Consider the following 16344-nt stretch of genomic DNA (forward strand, 5'->3'; position numbering starts at 1 on the left):
TTTATGAATTTATACCTTTTTACATTTTTTATAATCTTTATTTGAATAAGAGTATTTTATTCTCAAATTTGGTGTTAATTGCAGATTTCTAAGGAAGATTGAAGATTTGGATTAAAGATGAATGATTTGAGCTAAAAAGATAAAGATAGAAGGTCCCAGAATGGAAAAAGATGCAAAGAAAGATTGGGCCTTTTTTATGTTTTATCATTTAGCCCGTTAGCGCGACATAGGAAACAACCTAACCCTAGAAAACTAGGATAAATAGAGGGCTAGAGGCTCAACCTTAGTGTGCCAGATTGAGAGGAAAACACCATAGAGTGAATTGTAACCCAATTGGGAGAATGGAAGGTGATAGAAGTATGCGTGGCTAATTCTACCCTTTGGGATTGGGAGTAATCTGCTCAAACTCTTATGTATTGAGGTGATATTTTATATATTAATATTCAGTTCTTGATTGATTATTGGTATTGTTGTTTTACTTTTAATTTTCCGTGACAAATTGAGAATCTTAAATCTGACCGGGAGGTATTTTTAGGGTTCGGACCTAAACAACAATACTTAACATATTTGAGTGCTAGGAATAGACTTAAAATGTTAATTGCTATTAAACGTCTGAGCTTCGTTCTAAGTTGTTCTTATAATTATGCGAGGGATCGATAGTTAGGGGACATTCTTAAGGATTTTATATGCGAGGAATCGATATAAATGATTTTTATACGGGCATCAATTTCAATCAAAAGAACTTAATATTGACATGCTAATCAAAATACTTGAGAGTGAGAGAGATGAAACTAATCCTTATTTTTCCAATTGAAACAACTAATTCTTTGTTTGTTTTCTTATTGATCAGTGCCAACACAATTAATTCAAAACTCTTTTAATTGTTCTATTTTTATATTTAGCGATTATTGTACAAGATAATTCACTGTTCCTTGTGGGATCGATATCCGTCCTTAGGGACAATTATTACTTTTGACAAACGCGGTGCACTTTAATTTGATTTGTTGAGTATAATTTCCTAAATATTGTAAATATTTTTTTTATTATTATTATTTGTTTTGATTTTGTTTATTTTATTAAAATTAGATTTGATTTTGATTTTAGTATAGATTTACTGTTTTTTTTTAAAAAGGTTATTGTTTTTATATTCTTTTCTTTACGTTATGTAATTTAGTTTAGTTTATTTTTATTTTATTTTATTTTGATTTTGATTTTGTTTTATTATATGTTATTTTAGTTTTTTTTAGGATTAGTTTACGTAGTTTGATTTAGATTTACGTAACTGTTATTTATTTGTTTTAATTATATTTTATTATTAGTCTTAAGTTTTATTTCTACGTAAGCAAGTTAGTTAGAATATTAGTTAGTTTACGATTATAGTTTTCAGGATTTTTTTAGCTTTATTTTATTTTATTTCTAGTATTTATTTTTTATTTTTAAGTATGTTATTTTTTGTTTTTTATTGTTTTCTTTTATTCTGTTTCTAGTTTTTATTTTATCTATATTTTTTTTTTTTGAATATATTTGTTATTTTTCTCTTAACGTCGTTTTAGTGTTTTATTTTAGTTTTTGTGTTATTTTTATTTATTTTACGTATTTTGTTTTTATTTCAATTTTTTTTTTAATTTAATTTAATTTAATTTATTTTTTAAGAAAAAAAAAGTACTCTGTTTTTTTTTTCTCCACTAATATGCTTTAGGAAGAAAGCAACATGGCAGAACAACAAACACCACCTCCTAGGAGGACACTTGGAGATTATGTCATGTACCAAGGACCAAGACATTTTTCTAGTATTGCAATACCTACTACTGCCAAGGCCTTGGAAATCAATCCCGATTTTCTCACTCTCATCAGTGCCTATCAATTTACAGCAATGGAACATGAGGATCCATATTCACATTTGGATACATTTTATGAATTGGTAGGAACAATGGGTTTTCAATCAGGTGATCTTGAAAATGTTTATATGCGCTTGTTTTCTTTTTCATTGGCAGGAAAGGCTAAGGAATGGCTCAAATCACTTCCAAATCAGAGCCTCACTAGCTGGAAGGATGTAGAGGAAAATTTTTTGCAAAGATTTTTTCCAATTTCTCGCTACATCAAAGCAAAGTCTGAAATCTCTATGTTCAGACAAGGAGCAAATGAAGTCTTTTGTGATACATGGGAAAGATTTAAGATGATATTGAGAAAATGCCCAAATCATGGGTTTGAAGATATTGCTCAACTGAGCGTATTCCTGAATGGTCTCAGATTTGACATAAAGATGCTCCTAGATGTTGCAGCTGGTGGCACAATGATGGCCCTTGATGTAGAACAAGCGACAATAACTATTGATGCATTGGCATCAACTGATTATAAAGCCCAACATGATGGACAAGATCTTCATAATAAAGGGTTGTTAGAAGATGCACTCTTGGCTAAAAATAAGATTCTGACACAGCAGATTGAGCAACTAACTGCACAAATGGCTAAATTGCCCCAACAATTATATGTTGTTCATTCATCTCAAAGCCAAAGTCAGTCAATCAGGTGTGATTTTTGTGGAGATGTTCATCCTAATGGTCACTGTTTTTATCAGAACAATTCACCTGAAGTTGAGGATCCATCCATGCTTGAAAGAATGAATAAAGTTGAAGACGCTCTGACAAAGATTGTGAGCGCGCAGGACAATATTGTGAAAGCGCAGGACAATAGCATGGCCATGATTAGGAGCATAAAGATCCAGATGGGACAACTGACCAAACAAATTGCACAAATTCCAGAGGAACAAAATGGCCAGTTTTCAATCAATAGCCAAACCAATTCAAAAGAGCATTGCGATAATGTAGTTGCTGAACAAGAAGAAAAAGATGAGACAAAGGGGAAGAGAGATGAGAAAGAGAGAAGTGAGGAGGAAAAAATAAAGAGGAAAAGTGAAAATAAGGAGAGAGGAGTTCTTGAAAAAGATTTATCATATCCTCATTCTCCTTCAAAAAAAGAGAAGGAAAGAAAATTCTTTGATAAATTGCTCCCTAAAAATTATTTTGCAGGAAATTTGAAGCAAGATTCAACATTTGAAAGATTTCGAAAGAATAGGAGCTATATTGAAGAAAGAAATATAGAGCTTGAGGATGGATACAATGTCATTATTCAAAAAGGCTTGCCTAAAAAATTCAAGGACCCAGGGAGTTTTAACCTTCCCGTGTCTATAGGTGCTTTATTAGTAGCCAATGCTTTATTGGATTTGGGAGCAAGCGTAAATATAATTCCTTTGGCAATGCTGAAGAAAATAGGGGATTTGGAGATTAAACCCACCAAGATGACTTTAAAGCTAGCTGATCAAGTAACCAAGTATCCATATGGTGTGGTTGAAGATGTTCTCATCAAGGTGGATAAATTCACATTCCCTGTGGATTTTGTTGTGATGGACATGAAAGAAGATGAGGAGGTTCCCTTGATACTTGGAAGACCCTTTATGAAGACTGCTAGAATCATAGTTGATGTCGACAAAGGAGAACTTCAAGTTAGAACTCAAGATGAGGAGGTAACTTTAAATCTTTTTTATGGTCATAAAAATTTTAATGCAGGAGAAGAATGTGTACAAAATGATGCAACAAAGAGAGTTGTCCATCTTGAAATAAACAGGCGTCAAGCTAGATGACGTTAAACGAGCGCTTACTGGGAGGCAACCCAGTCCACATTTTAGTTTTATGTTGTTATCTTTGTTTATTTTATTTTTCAAAAAAAAAATATATAAAAAATCTTGTATGCCTCCTAATAATTTTGCAGGTTATGTATTTTGACCTGAGGACAGGTTCTATTAGTCAAGGGGGCAGATCCAGCAAATGAAGCAAGATTATAGATAAAGATTTTAACAAAAAGCTGGATGACTTCTTAAGAAGAGAGGATTGAGCAAAAATATGGTTCTATCTATCTAATTCTCTTTTCTTTTCAATTATTTAAATTTTATTTTCTGTTTAGTTTTTATTTATTTTATTTTATTTTTCGGTTATTTTGTTTTTTGTTTATTTGCTTTTTTTTAGTTTGTTTTAATTGCTTATTTTGTATTTTGAATAAATTTGTTGTTTTTTTATAGTTTGTTAGTTTTAGGTTTTGAATTTTCTTTCTTGAATAAATTTCCAATTTTAATTTGTTTGCTTTCTAGTTTATTTTTCTCAAATAAAAAAGAACTAGAATATTAATTTTGAATTGTGGAAAAAAGAATTTGTGTTTAAATATTAAATAGTGAGATGAATTAGACACAGGTTAGAAAAGAAAATTAGATTGAATCCTTATTCAAATGTAGTTAAAAGTATGATACATAAATTTAACAGGATGATTGATTAGGACAGATAATGACAAGACAAAAAGGAATTAGACCAATTAAACCAAGTGAGTGTGTGAACCTTAAACAGTTTGAGAGTTTTACTGATGAATTGACAGTTGTGGTTGCTTAATTTTTATTTTTGTTGCATCATAAAAGAGCATGAAGATGTTTGAGGCATTTGTTTGTGTTAATTAGGAGCCAGGGCCAAAAAGCCAACCTTTATATTAGAATTCCATTTTTTTTTATCCCCTTTGGGCCAAGAATTTTTTTGTTAATATTGCACCTTAACCTTTATTGATATAATTTCCTACCCTTTAGCATGTTTAAGGAAGGAGAACATAAATGCAATACTTATAGAAAAAGGAATGTTGGTTCTGATTGTGAAAGTCAAAAAGTTGAAAATAGGAAGAATCTTTTCCTATTATTGAAAAGAAAAAAAAGGAACAGAAGAAGAAAAATAAATAGAAAAGAAAGATAGAAAAATTTCATGAAAATCATGAAAAGTCAAAAAGAAAATGAGGGAAAAGGTGACATCGAAAGAAAGTGGTAATTAGATAACATATATGTTCTCTATAATTGAATTGTAGATATGTTCTTCTTCTTTAATATGTGCATTTTGTTATCTAAGAAAAACCAATATTTTTTGGAAGCCCAACCTCATTACAACCCTGGAAAAGACCTCAAGATTCATGTTTCTAATATGTTTGTGATTTGAAGATGAAAGGAAAAGCAACTGTGATTTGTTATGATTCAGTGAAAATAGAGAGAAACAAACACTTACCCGTGAGCATATGAGAAGATATTCCTTGATGAATTGTCATTTATTTGTTTTGATTTGATCCTGGAAATTGATTGTGTCTATAATTATCTATATTTGAATTTGGAAGCATCATAAGTTTCTAATTTGATCTGTTGTTTAGTGAATTAAGCTGTTTGATATTTAAATTCAAATATATTCATTTACTTTGCTTGAGGACAAGCAAGATTCTAAGTTGGGGAGAGTGATAAGTGTCTAATTTCAGTAATATTTCATATTAAAATATAGGCACTTATGAGGATTTATTGCTAATTTACATATAAAATAATTCCTGATTTATGAATTTATACCTTTTTACATTTTTTATAATCTTTATTTGAATAAGAGTATTTTATTCTCAAATTTGGTGTTAATTGCAGATTTCTAAGGAAGATTGAAGATTTGGATTAAAGATGAATGATTTGAGCTAAAAAGATAAAGATAGAAGGTCCCAGAATGGAAAAAGATGCAAAGAAAGATTGGGCCTTTTTTATGTTTTATCATTTAGCCCGTTAGCGCGACATAGGAAACAACCTAACCCTAGAAAACTAGGATAAATAGAGGGCTAGAGGCTCAACCTTAGTGTGCCAGATTGAGAGGAAAACACCATAGAGTGAATTGTAACCCAATTGGGAGAATGGAAGGTGATAGAAGTATGCGTGGCTAATTCTACCCTTTGGGATTGGGAGTAATCTGCTCAAACTCTTATGTATTGAGGTGATATTTTATATATTAATATTCAGTTCTTGATTGATTATTGGTATTGTTGTTTTACTTTTAATTTTTCCTGACAAATTGAGAATCTTAAATCTGACCGGGAGGTATTTTTAGGGTTCGGACCTAAACAACAATACTTAACATATTTGAGTGCTAGGAATGGACTTAAAATGTTAATTGCTATTAAACGTCTGAGCTTCGTTCTAAGTTGTTCTTATAATTATGCGAGGGATCGATAGTTAGGGGACATTCTTAAGGATTTTATATGCGAGGAATCGATATAAATGATTTTTATACGGGCATCAATTTCAATCAAAAGAACTTAATATTGACATGCTAATCAAAATACTTGAGAGTGAGAGAGATGAAACTAATCCTTATTTTTCCAATTGAAACAACTAATTCTTTGTTTGTTTTCTTATTGATCAGTGCCAACACAATTAATTCAAAACTCTTTTAATTGTTCTATTTTTATATTTAGCGATTATTGTACTCGATAATTCACTGTTCCTTGTGGGATCGATATCCGTCCTTAGGGACAATTATATTACTTTTGACAAACGCGGTGCACTTGCCGTAAAAAGTCATCAGGTACCAAAGCAATGAAGGAAGCATTACAGCCTTTTGGAATAACCCCAGTCTCTTGGAATGAATTTACAGCTTCCATAACATCAGATTTAAGGACATCCCAACAATTCCTAATGAACGTGAAGTTGAAACCATCCGGCCCTGGACTCTTTGAACCTTCACACTGCCATACAGCTTCTTTCACTTCTTCCTCTGTAAAACTCGAAACCATGCTTAAGCTGATATCATGAGGAAGGGATTTGAACTCCACAGAGCCCAAATTTACACCGAAGTCTCGTGTAGCCGTAAACCTATTTTCAAACAAAGCCTTAGCTTCCCTGCGAACTACTTCCGGTTCCTCACACCATTGCCCCCCAACCTGCACACCTTTGACTTCGTTTTTGAGTCTTCTCCACCTAATGGTCGTATGATAAAATTTGGAATTCATGTCCCCAAATTTATACCAGTTTGTTCTTGCTTTTTGTCTTGCAAGAGAGTTCAGCTTATTATCAATCATTCTCAATTGGCTGAGTAATTCCATTCTTCTAATCTGATCGCTCTCCTCTAAAACATCATTATCATCCTTAACGTCAAGGATCTCAATATCCTTCAGGATTTGCTTTTGATTTGTCTGCAGACACCCAAACACATTCTTATTCCACACTTTGAGGTCTGCCTTCAAGTATTTTAATTTTTCCTTAAGGCTAGAAATGTTGTTTCCCTGTCCATTATACGACCCCCATTTCTCCTTCACAAACGCCTTGAACCCTGGCTCCATGAACCAAGCATCTATGGAACGGAATGATTTAGGACCCCAATCTTTGGCCCAAGATTTGCCACAATAGCACAGTGGTCGGACACAATTCTTTGTTGCACATATTGTTTATAGAAAGGCCAAGTCTGAATCCATTCTTCAGAAACCAAGACTCTATCCAACCTACTTTTAGCGGTTCCATTTGGTTTGAACCATGTATACTTTTTTCCCACACTTGGAATGTCCACCATACTGTTTGCGTCGATAAAACAGTTAAATCCTCTTATTTCCTTCGTCTGACTTGACCCACCTGTGATTCCTTTCCTCTCATCCTCCCTTCTTATAGCATTAAAGTCTCCACAAAAACATCCTGCCATGTTTTGATAACTCCTCTTCAGTGAAGTTAAAGCTTCCCATAAAGTGATTTTTGCACTGTAGTTGCATGCCGCATAGATATTAACCACAAAGCACATACAACTAGATTTGGTGTGTTGACCTACCACCGCAATGAAACCTATCCCGACAACATGCGAATCATAGCAGAATTTATCTTTATGCCAAATTGATAACATGCTCCCTGCACCATTATCACCTTCAGAATGCACCCAACCTATGTTACTATCCCCCCAAAGAGAGAAACAACGATTATCAGTAAAAGACACAGATTTTGTTTCCTACAAACACACAAATTTCGCGCCCTCCTTGGCTATGCAGTGTTTCAAATAATTAGCCTTAGTGCCCCCCCAAGCCCCTGATATTAAGATTGAGTATGATCATAATTCGACGTGACTAGTACCCTCCTCGGCATTCTTCTTAACTTCCTTATCCCTTTCCTCCATACTTTCCAATTGAACTACAATGTTCACCTCCTCCCCGGAACACCTCACCCCTAATTGTTTCCCCGCATCCCAAATACGTTCAGATTCAGCTATATAATCTTCAACCCTTAATCTGTTATTGCAGTGTTCAATATCATTATCAGATTCAGCAAAGGAGCATCGACTTAACCTGGATGATGAATTGACCCCGTAATGCAGTGGCCCTAATCCTCCCTTAGACCTCCACCGCAGGCATGATGGTTTCGTACCTTGTTCCCATAGCCCTCGCAGCCTCCGTACATTCTCCGACGTGATGGGTTCTTCATCCGCAATTGGCACGGCTTCGTCATTAGTGGGGTCTCTGCTCACCGACGCAGAGCTGCCCACACTACTTGGTTCACCGTGGGACGCGGTTTGGTTAGGCATATGGTTGTACATAGGTCCTCCTCTAGGCTCGCCATTTCGAATCGTTCCACCTGGATGAGGGTAGCCGCAATTTGGCTCTATGTACCTCCCTCCAGAGAAATTAACCGAAGCCTCCATTGTCGGTTCGACACCTCCACCAACCGTCGTCTTCGACGTCGTGACCTTCCCTTGCCCCGCCCTTTCGTGATCCACTTCCGCAGCAACCCTAACTCCTTGTTTAGTTAGGCCCAAACCCCCGTTATTGTTAAATTGGGCCTCAGAAAGCAGGCCCACACTTAATTTGGGTAAAGGGGAGTTAAGGTTTTGAGAACAATGGACTAGGTCAGATAGAGCATTATGTATAAGTGAACATAAAGAGTTGACTTTCTCTTGTACAGATAAAGCTGCCCCAAGAGCAGAACCCCCCTGCTCACATATTACCTTATTTGTATAAGGTAAACTATCTTTGCTCTGCCTCCCCCTTTCATACTGAGTGAATTGCCTTAATTGGCTCGACTTTATCTGTGGTGTCTTTTCGTTGTCTTCCTCATCCTCCTTTCTCCGTCGAGAGGTGCCGCCGGCATCAATGTCCCCATCCTCCGATGCTTTATCCGAAAAAACAGATTCCACGATAAAGGTGTCCGATGAAGATATGCTATCCGAGGAAGAAAGATTGTGTTCGGGGCAACTGCATGCTCGTCCTCCTTGATCGGTTTCCTCTTCAATAACACTGATATTGTATATTTGACCATTTATCTGATACCCATTTGTGATTCCGATTCTACTCATTTTGGTCACCCGTAATTGGATACGCACATATTCAAGGTTTTCCCACTGCTCAGTTACCTCATCAATGGATACCAGATCTGCCATCTCTCCAATAATCTTAGCCAAACAGTCCTTGTTCCATAAAGGTAGAGGAAGGCCGTAACACCTCGCCCATACTAACCTGTGGCTCGCTACAAAAGAGGCAGACCAAGGTTCTAAGTCTTCAAACACACTTGTAAACCAAATGTTACTTCAACATCTTGCTCACTCAAATATTAATACAGGCTGAGTAACCAAATGAACGTTTGAATGATATGCCATATGCCTACACTAATTATTGTTGTAGCTTGAGTGTTTCTCGAATAACTAATCCAACACTTAAGTGATATTTGCAAAACTAACAAAAATAAATTCCAACTTCAATTCAACCATTATTCTAACTAGTTTTATACATCAAATTTAACTTATCTTTGCTATTCAAATCACAACTATATCTACAAATCTATGAGCTTACAATACATTGATTAAGCTAAAGCCATGCAACACATGGTTTTTAATTCACATTAACAAAATTCATTCATTCCAATCTTAACAACCAAATTTAAATTCATAGGAAATATTCTTTAAAATAGTTTTAAGAATACGAGTTCAGCTTCTTTTACATGATAATTAGTTGTTCCTCAAGCAATAAAAACTCTTATACATGAGAGAAAGAATTGAGATTATCTTTTGTTGAATATGTTCAAACAATAACAACTTATTATAAAATAAAACAGAGATGAACAAATAGTCTGAATATATATACAAGCAGTACACTCATTCTAAATCTAGCTAAAGAGAGAAAAAAAATCAATCAATAAATATTAGAATCATAACTGACAAAGAAAAATAAAGATTATTCACCACTATAAAGAGAAAACACTAGAAATTAAAAAAAACACAATTAATATTAGCATACTTTTATAACTCTTGTATTCATATCATTTAATATCCCAACAACAAGCTGGAAAACAAATATTGATGAACTTAATTTATTGTACTAAACTTAACTCACTCAATATACTATAATAATAAAGTAAAATAAATGATAAGATAATATTATCATATCAAAATAATAAACAACATATAATAATTAGTATATCTTATCATTTACTTCCATCAAATAGAAAACTAAATGTTTAATGATAGCACATTGTATTCCTAACAAAATGACTTATTAATTATTGTATAACCTACTCATGACTAATGAAAAGGAACCCTCAACAGAAATTAAATCCAAGAAAAACATAAGTCAACAGATTATAGTTGAACAATTTAAATTTCATTGACAATTTTTTACATCACGGCTATTTAGTTTGACTTTCTCGTCACATATATATTCGTACTCATTCATTTTCCTAAGAACTACTCAAATCACAATTTTTAACTTTATGAATGGTCCCACCACTTAATTTAATTCCCTCCCTCCACATATTAAGATACCATCATGAATATATATACACATGTTAATTTAAGCTAAAATTTAATATCTCTTAAAAAGTAGATAAAATCACCAAGCCATAAAGAATTCAGAATAAATATTTATTTACCTTTAATTATATATGAGAACTGTTTATTTCCCATCACTGATACATGAAAACAAAAAAATAAAATAAAGTAAAGCTTATCAGGTTATTTCTACAAGATTGAATGAAATATGAGTGTCCATTTTGACATAAAAGTCCAAAAATCATCATATTGAAGATTGTGTATCTTATGCAAAAATGAAGCATGAAGCATAGAAAACCTGTAGCTAGGGGCGTGCGACCATGAGAATGATCTTGTCGGTTGGTTTCTTTGTAAATAGACACAATGACCTACTCACTATGAGGACTCGAATATACATATATATTTAAATCTAACTACGTGATGGGAAGGCACAAGCATGAGGTTGTCATCAAAATGGAGGAATGGTGGGAGACCCATGTATTGTAAATAATCACTTTATTTATTAGTCTTAGCATCAAACTAAAAATATAATTCCTACTATTTCATTATATTTTACAAGATATGGTGCATGTAACTTAATCAAGAAATGCATGTAACTAGGGATCTGTGTATGTGAACTAGTTTATGGTTTAATTTTATTCAAAAAGCTTGCGATATAACCATTTTTTGGCAGAATATAATAATGTTTTAGAAGCTTTAAAAACTATGAACCACATTTGATTCAAATGTGGTTATGGGTAGGGACGTATTGTTGCTTTTGTGGACCACCATGTACACTCACACTCATGGGCCTCATCACACTCTCAATCCTTTATAAACTCCCCCTCTCATTCCACCACCAATTCTCAATCCCATCAAACAAACAAACTCTCTCTTCCTCATTTTCTTCAATCACTGGACCTTATCTTCGTTTTCATTGTTTCACCCATCTTCAACTTCAAGAACCATTACCTACTCCCCTTGAATTCTTTTCACAACTTTCTTGATTTCAGTTGTTGCATCGCATAACAAACATGTACAACTTAGAAAAGCCCCGAAGAGACGATGACAACAAGCTACGAACTCCATCTTTCTCTACCACTCTCCTTGACCAAATCTACAGTTCCATCGACGAGGGAGAGAGAAAAAACGGCGAAACCAAATTCTACAGACACACAACGATGAGCACCAGCAAGAAACAGAGTAGTAGGGGCAATTCGAAATCCGTTGACGCGGATAAAAAATTTGTCGGCGCGAAAGCCGACAAAAAAAAATTGCACCGCGACGAGGATGCTTTGTTCTTCAGCTCCACCTCGGTTTCCTCGGATTCCAGCTTTGGATTCTCATCGTCCGACAACGAATCCATCTCGCGCGAACCGTGTCTGGTGCCGTGCGCCAGGCTCGTGGGCGCGAGCGCGTCGTTCCGGTCGGAGAGATACGGAATTCGCATGTTCGAGGGATTGTGTCGGAACTCCCACACCTCTGAGGAGCGACACGTGGCGGCTCGCAATGAGGAGATGCTAATAAAATCCAAGTCCCGGGCGTTGAAGATTTACAACAACCTTAAAAAGGTGAAACAACCGATTTCTCCTGGTGGTCGAGTCACCAGTTTCCTCAACTCGCTCTTCGCGAACACTAAGAAAACAAGTTCCCGCTCGTGCGGCGAAGTGCGACACGCTTCTTCATCTTCTTCTTCTTCTTCTTCATCCAGCTCCTCCACGTGCTCCTCTGCTTCCTCATTGTCCCGCTCTTGTTTGAGCAAAACCATGTCTTCAGAAAGAGAGAGGATGCGCAATGGGGTGAAGCAAACCGTGCGTTTTTACCCCGTGAGTGTAATCGTGGGTGAAGATAGTCGACCCTGTGGGCACAAACGTTTGTGTGAAGGGGAAGAAGCTTCTAGAGGGTTCTTGAGAGAGTACCGACAGAATCCAAAGAAGGGCAATGATTTGGTTTTAAAGGACTTGTCTTTGAGGAGTAAAGTTGATTATGATGAGGAGGAGGATGATGATGATGATGCATCGAGTTATGCAAGTTCGGATCTCTTCGAGCTTGATCATTTGGCTGTGTTTGGAAGTGAAAGGTACTGTGAGGAGCTTCCAGTGTATGAAACCACTCATGTTGGTACTAACCGCGCCATTGCTAATGGCCTCATAGTGTAGTATGATGTTTAGTACACGTATTACAGAACCCATTTTTGAAGTTTTCTTGTCCTTCCTTAGATGTTTCGTTAAGCATGTATGATTACCGAGTAAATAAAATAGTTTTGATCAGATTTTTGTTGTCCAACGATAACTGTGCTTAATAATTTGGAGTGTGAACAGAACGATCTAAGGTGAATCCTGAAAATCAGGGAAAGATAACGAAATTGATAGCACAAAAGAAAGAGATAAAGCAAAGAGAGGAACAGTGATAGATAGAAAGAAGGGTATTTTAGGGTGGTAGCAAGTTGTAAGCAACCACGTGGTCAAGCGGGTATCTCCATGGCAGTGCAGCAAAAAGAGGAAGAAAAAGTTGAGGTGGAACACAGACACAGGGGCCTCAAACGCTATGGCTTCTCCTTCTTCCTTATGTGGTCCACACCAGAATGAGTCTCGGTTTGAAAATTATCTAAAAAATATAGTAATAATAATATGTGAATTAGTAGAATTGTAAAAGATGAAAATAATGCAAGGGTTTTTAACTGGTTATATACCTATGGTTTACACAAATTCCACAATTAGATCACACAACAACGGTTTCTTTTATCAGTTTTAATTTATTTAAAAAAAAAAAAATTTACTATTTTTTTGGGATGGCTACGTTATTTTTTTTTTATCTTTAACAAAGTTTACCTTACAGAAAACTTTGAAAACATCCATTTTCAAACCTGGCACATTTTATATATGAAAAAACTATCAGATTTTCACTATCATCTATCACACAAAAATTATTAATCTTTATAATAATTATTTAAAAAGTTATATGAATAATAATTTATAATTAAATAACAAAACAAATCTTTAGACTTATTAAACTCTTTATATATATAACAATATTAATAAAAGAGATGATATATTGACAATCTATTCACTATATAACTAATGATATATAAAAAAAGATGATTTTTGTTATTTCATATCAAAATTGAAATTTTAGACCAGAGTTATATATTAGAGCATGCATCATTTTTTATGATAAAATGAAATCACGCCCTCATTTTAATTTGCATAATTCTCAAACTTTTTTTTATCTTTCAACAACCCATCTCCCTAACCCATATAAATTTCTATTTAGATATTTTGGTTTTGGTTTTTCACATGCATTCGTTTGACGAGACAATCTTGTTTGAGATTCAGATTCAGATAGGGACTGAACGTGATTATATATATTTTAATTGACATTTGAGTCGTTCCCAAATGAGACCAATATCTTCAACTAGGTTGAACCCCTTTATATGTAGATATTATATTTCAAAGTTGCTTGATTAACAAAGTACAGATTAACATTTTTCCTATGTGTGTGTGTTTCTCTCTCTATATATTATGAACGTTAGAATATGTTAGATTGTTTGACCAATGTTACACTGATTTGGCAACAAAAAACCAAACAGAAGCGATTGCAAGATGACAGCAGCAACTTTATTTTGTATGCAATATCCATGTTGAAAAATGGGGAAAGAAAAGGAAATGAATAACAGCAAAGAAAGAGATAAAGCAAAGAGGGCAACAGTAATAGATAGAAGGAAGGGTCTTTTAGGGTGGTAGCTAGTTGTAAGTAACCATGTGGTCAAGCGGGTATCTCCAAGACAGTGCAGCAAAAAAGAGGAAGAAAAAGTTAAGGTGGAAGATAAACAGTGGGGTCTCTAAGGCTATGGCTTCTCCTTCTTCATGTGGTCCATACCAGAGTTGGGTCCCTTTAGTTTGCTTTGTTACGTTAGGGAAAGACAAAGTGATGAACGTTGAAGATCCCGAGGTGAGTTTCCACTGGACTGTTAAACCATGCACTTTCCCTTTATGTGCTTCAAAGTACAACTGAGACCATCATTGTGATGTTTCTGTACAGTTCAATGCAAGAATCTTTTTCGCTGTCTCTCTCCCTCTTCTCTTTCCAAGCACACATCCCAGAATAACGTTCACACTGGTGTTGGTCCCGATGATCTCAGATTGGTTGATCAAGTGCTCAGTGACACTACATTTACCTTCTATAATCTTCTAATAATCATCCATGCTGTCGACAAACTTCAGACCTGTTGTAGTCTCCATAATACAAACAAGATTGGTCTCTACACAATGCAGATTCTCTTGGAGGACAAAAACATGGTGCTGGTGATGTTTTTGTTGCACTCTTGGAACATTTTGAAATTAATGAATCTTGTGCATGCATATTCGCGGTGTGTGCACTGCTTTTTGTATACTTTAACTAATTTTATTTGCCTCAAGTGGTGGCTCTTTTAGGTGAACCAGCTAGCTAGGTGACTAGATTGTGAAGCAAAAAATTGGATCAAATTGAAAAGGGAGGTGTTCAGGAATTGATCTGTTCAACTGATCGTAAAGTTTGATCGATAAAGAATCGACAAGAAAACATATTCGACACGTCCAAATTGTTGAAAACAGATACCAAATAATTAAACTAGTCCAACCAGTTTGCAGAGGGTTTTTTGTTTATTGTCGTTATATATATTTGCTAGAAGAGAACTGTGACAGTTAACTTTTTGTTAATACGTATCATGTGACATTATATGAAAACTCCTAAGTAAATATATTTTTATGTTTTTCATTTCTGTATTTAGTTTTATTTTAAAGAAATTTATTCTGAATATCCATTGATGTAGCCTCAGCTGACTTCAGATAAATGTCTTATGTTCAACATTTCAATTATGAAAATATATTGTAAATCCAATTGGAATAAGGTCAAATACAATCTTGGTTACCCGAATAAATAATAAATATATAATAAGGAACACTTGGAGTATGTGAAACCTTTTAAATACCAGATTAGTGTCATATGAGGAAAAACTAACAGGTATTTCAAATATTTAGTATCTAATGATAAATAGACTCTCTTAGATGAAGTAGGGACTTGGCAAAATCATAATTGGGTTTGAAAAGTGCAGTGGAGGAGAAACTTATTTCAATACAAGTGAACCAACTAATGCAATTGCTAGCAACCAAGTCACAAGGTGACGAGGATGAGTGAAAATGGGAGGAAGGAACAACAATTTGAATACACAGTTAAAATAGGTCATAGTAAATTTTTAAACCCAATTCATGTGAAATTGGCCACTTAGAATAGCTAAGTTCTATAAAATATTAAAGACTATATCTAATAAATAAATGTGGTCTTAATTACCTACAATTTACTAAAATATTATTTAAAGTACCTATAATTTAAAAAACATTGTCTAAATACTCATAATACTTTTATGTTGGTCTATGTTTTATAACTTGTTGCTTAATTAGGCAATATTTTTTCAAATGTTTTGAGTCGGAGGGAAATAAACCTTACTACATGGATAACAATAAAAACTTCGTGTTTATACCTACTTTAGGAAACACTTTTTTTATCTGTTGACATCTCAGTGTGACCTAAAGTGAAAAATTGTGTAGTGATCAAACGAATGAAATATTATCTTGGAAGTGATTGTGAACTGACAACTAACTGTATTGCAACCAATATGAGTCTAAATCCACCTAAAACTGACAACTAACCGTATTATGAATAACATACATAATTCTTATTCTTGCCACATATCTTGCAGAATTAATTT

The 16344-nt window shown here is 34.4% G+C and overlaps 2 protein-coding genes and 1 pseudogene across 2 annotated transcripts; 1 reads left to right on the forward strand and 2 right to left on the reverse strand.

Annotated features, from left to right (window-relative positions):
• Positions 1-2102: 2102 nt before the first annotated feature.
• On the reverse strand, positions 2103-2208 carry LOC137816798 (small nucleolar RNA R71; annotated as a pseudogene).
• A 4158-nt stretch (positions 2209-6366) lies between these two features.
• LOC137815354 (uncharacterized) lies at positions 6367-7164 on the reverse strand. Its single transcript, XM_068618498.1, has one exon. The coding sequence runs from the start codon at positions 7162-7164 to the stop codon at positions 6367-6369; it is 798 nt and encodes a 265-aa protein (XP_068474599.1).
• A 4228-nt stretch (positions 7165-11392) lies between these two features.
• Positions 11393-12868, forward strand: LOC137816729 (protein BIG GRAIN 1-like A). Its single transcript, XM_068620002.1, has one exon. It carries the CDS (start codon positions 11633-11635, stop codon positions 12755-12757), a length of 1125 nt encoding a protein of 374 aa, XP_068476103.1. The 5' UTR covers positions 11393-11632; the 3' UTR covers positions 12758-12868.
• Positions 12869-16344: the final 3476 nt, after the last annotated feature.

Source organism: Phaseolus vulgaris, chromosome 1 (assembly GCF_000499845.2).
Source record: "Phaseolus vulgaris cultivar G19833 chromosome 1, P. vulgaris v2.0, whole genome shotgun sequence".
Lineage (NCBI taxonomy): Eukaryota > Viridiplantae > Streptophyta > Magnoliopsida > Fabales > Fabaceae > Phaseolus > Phaseolus vulgaris.

Bases quoted from the DNA above. Each gene is read 5' to 3' on its own strand.
- LOC137815354 (XM_068618498.1), bottom strand. From the start codon at position 7,164: ATGGAGCCAGGGTTCAAGGCGTTTGTGAAGGAGAAATGGGGGTCGTAT.
- LOC137816729 (XM_068620002.1), top strand. From the start codon at position 11,633: ATGTACAACTTAGAAAAGCCCCGAAGAGACGATGACAACAAGCTACGA.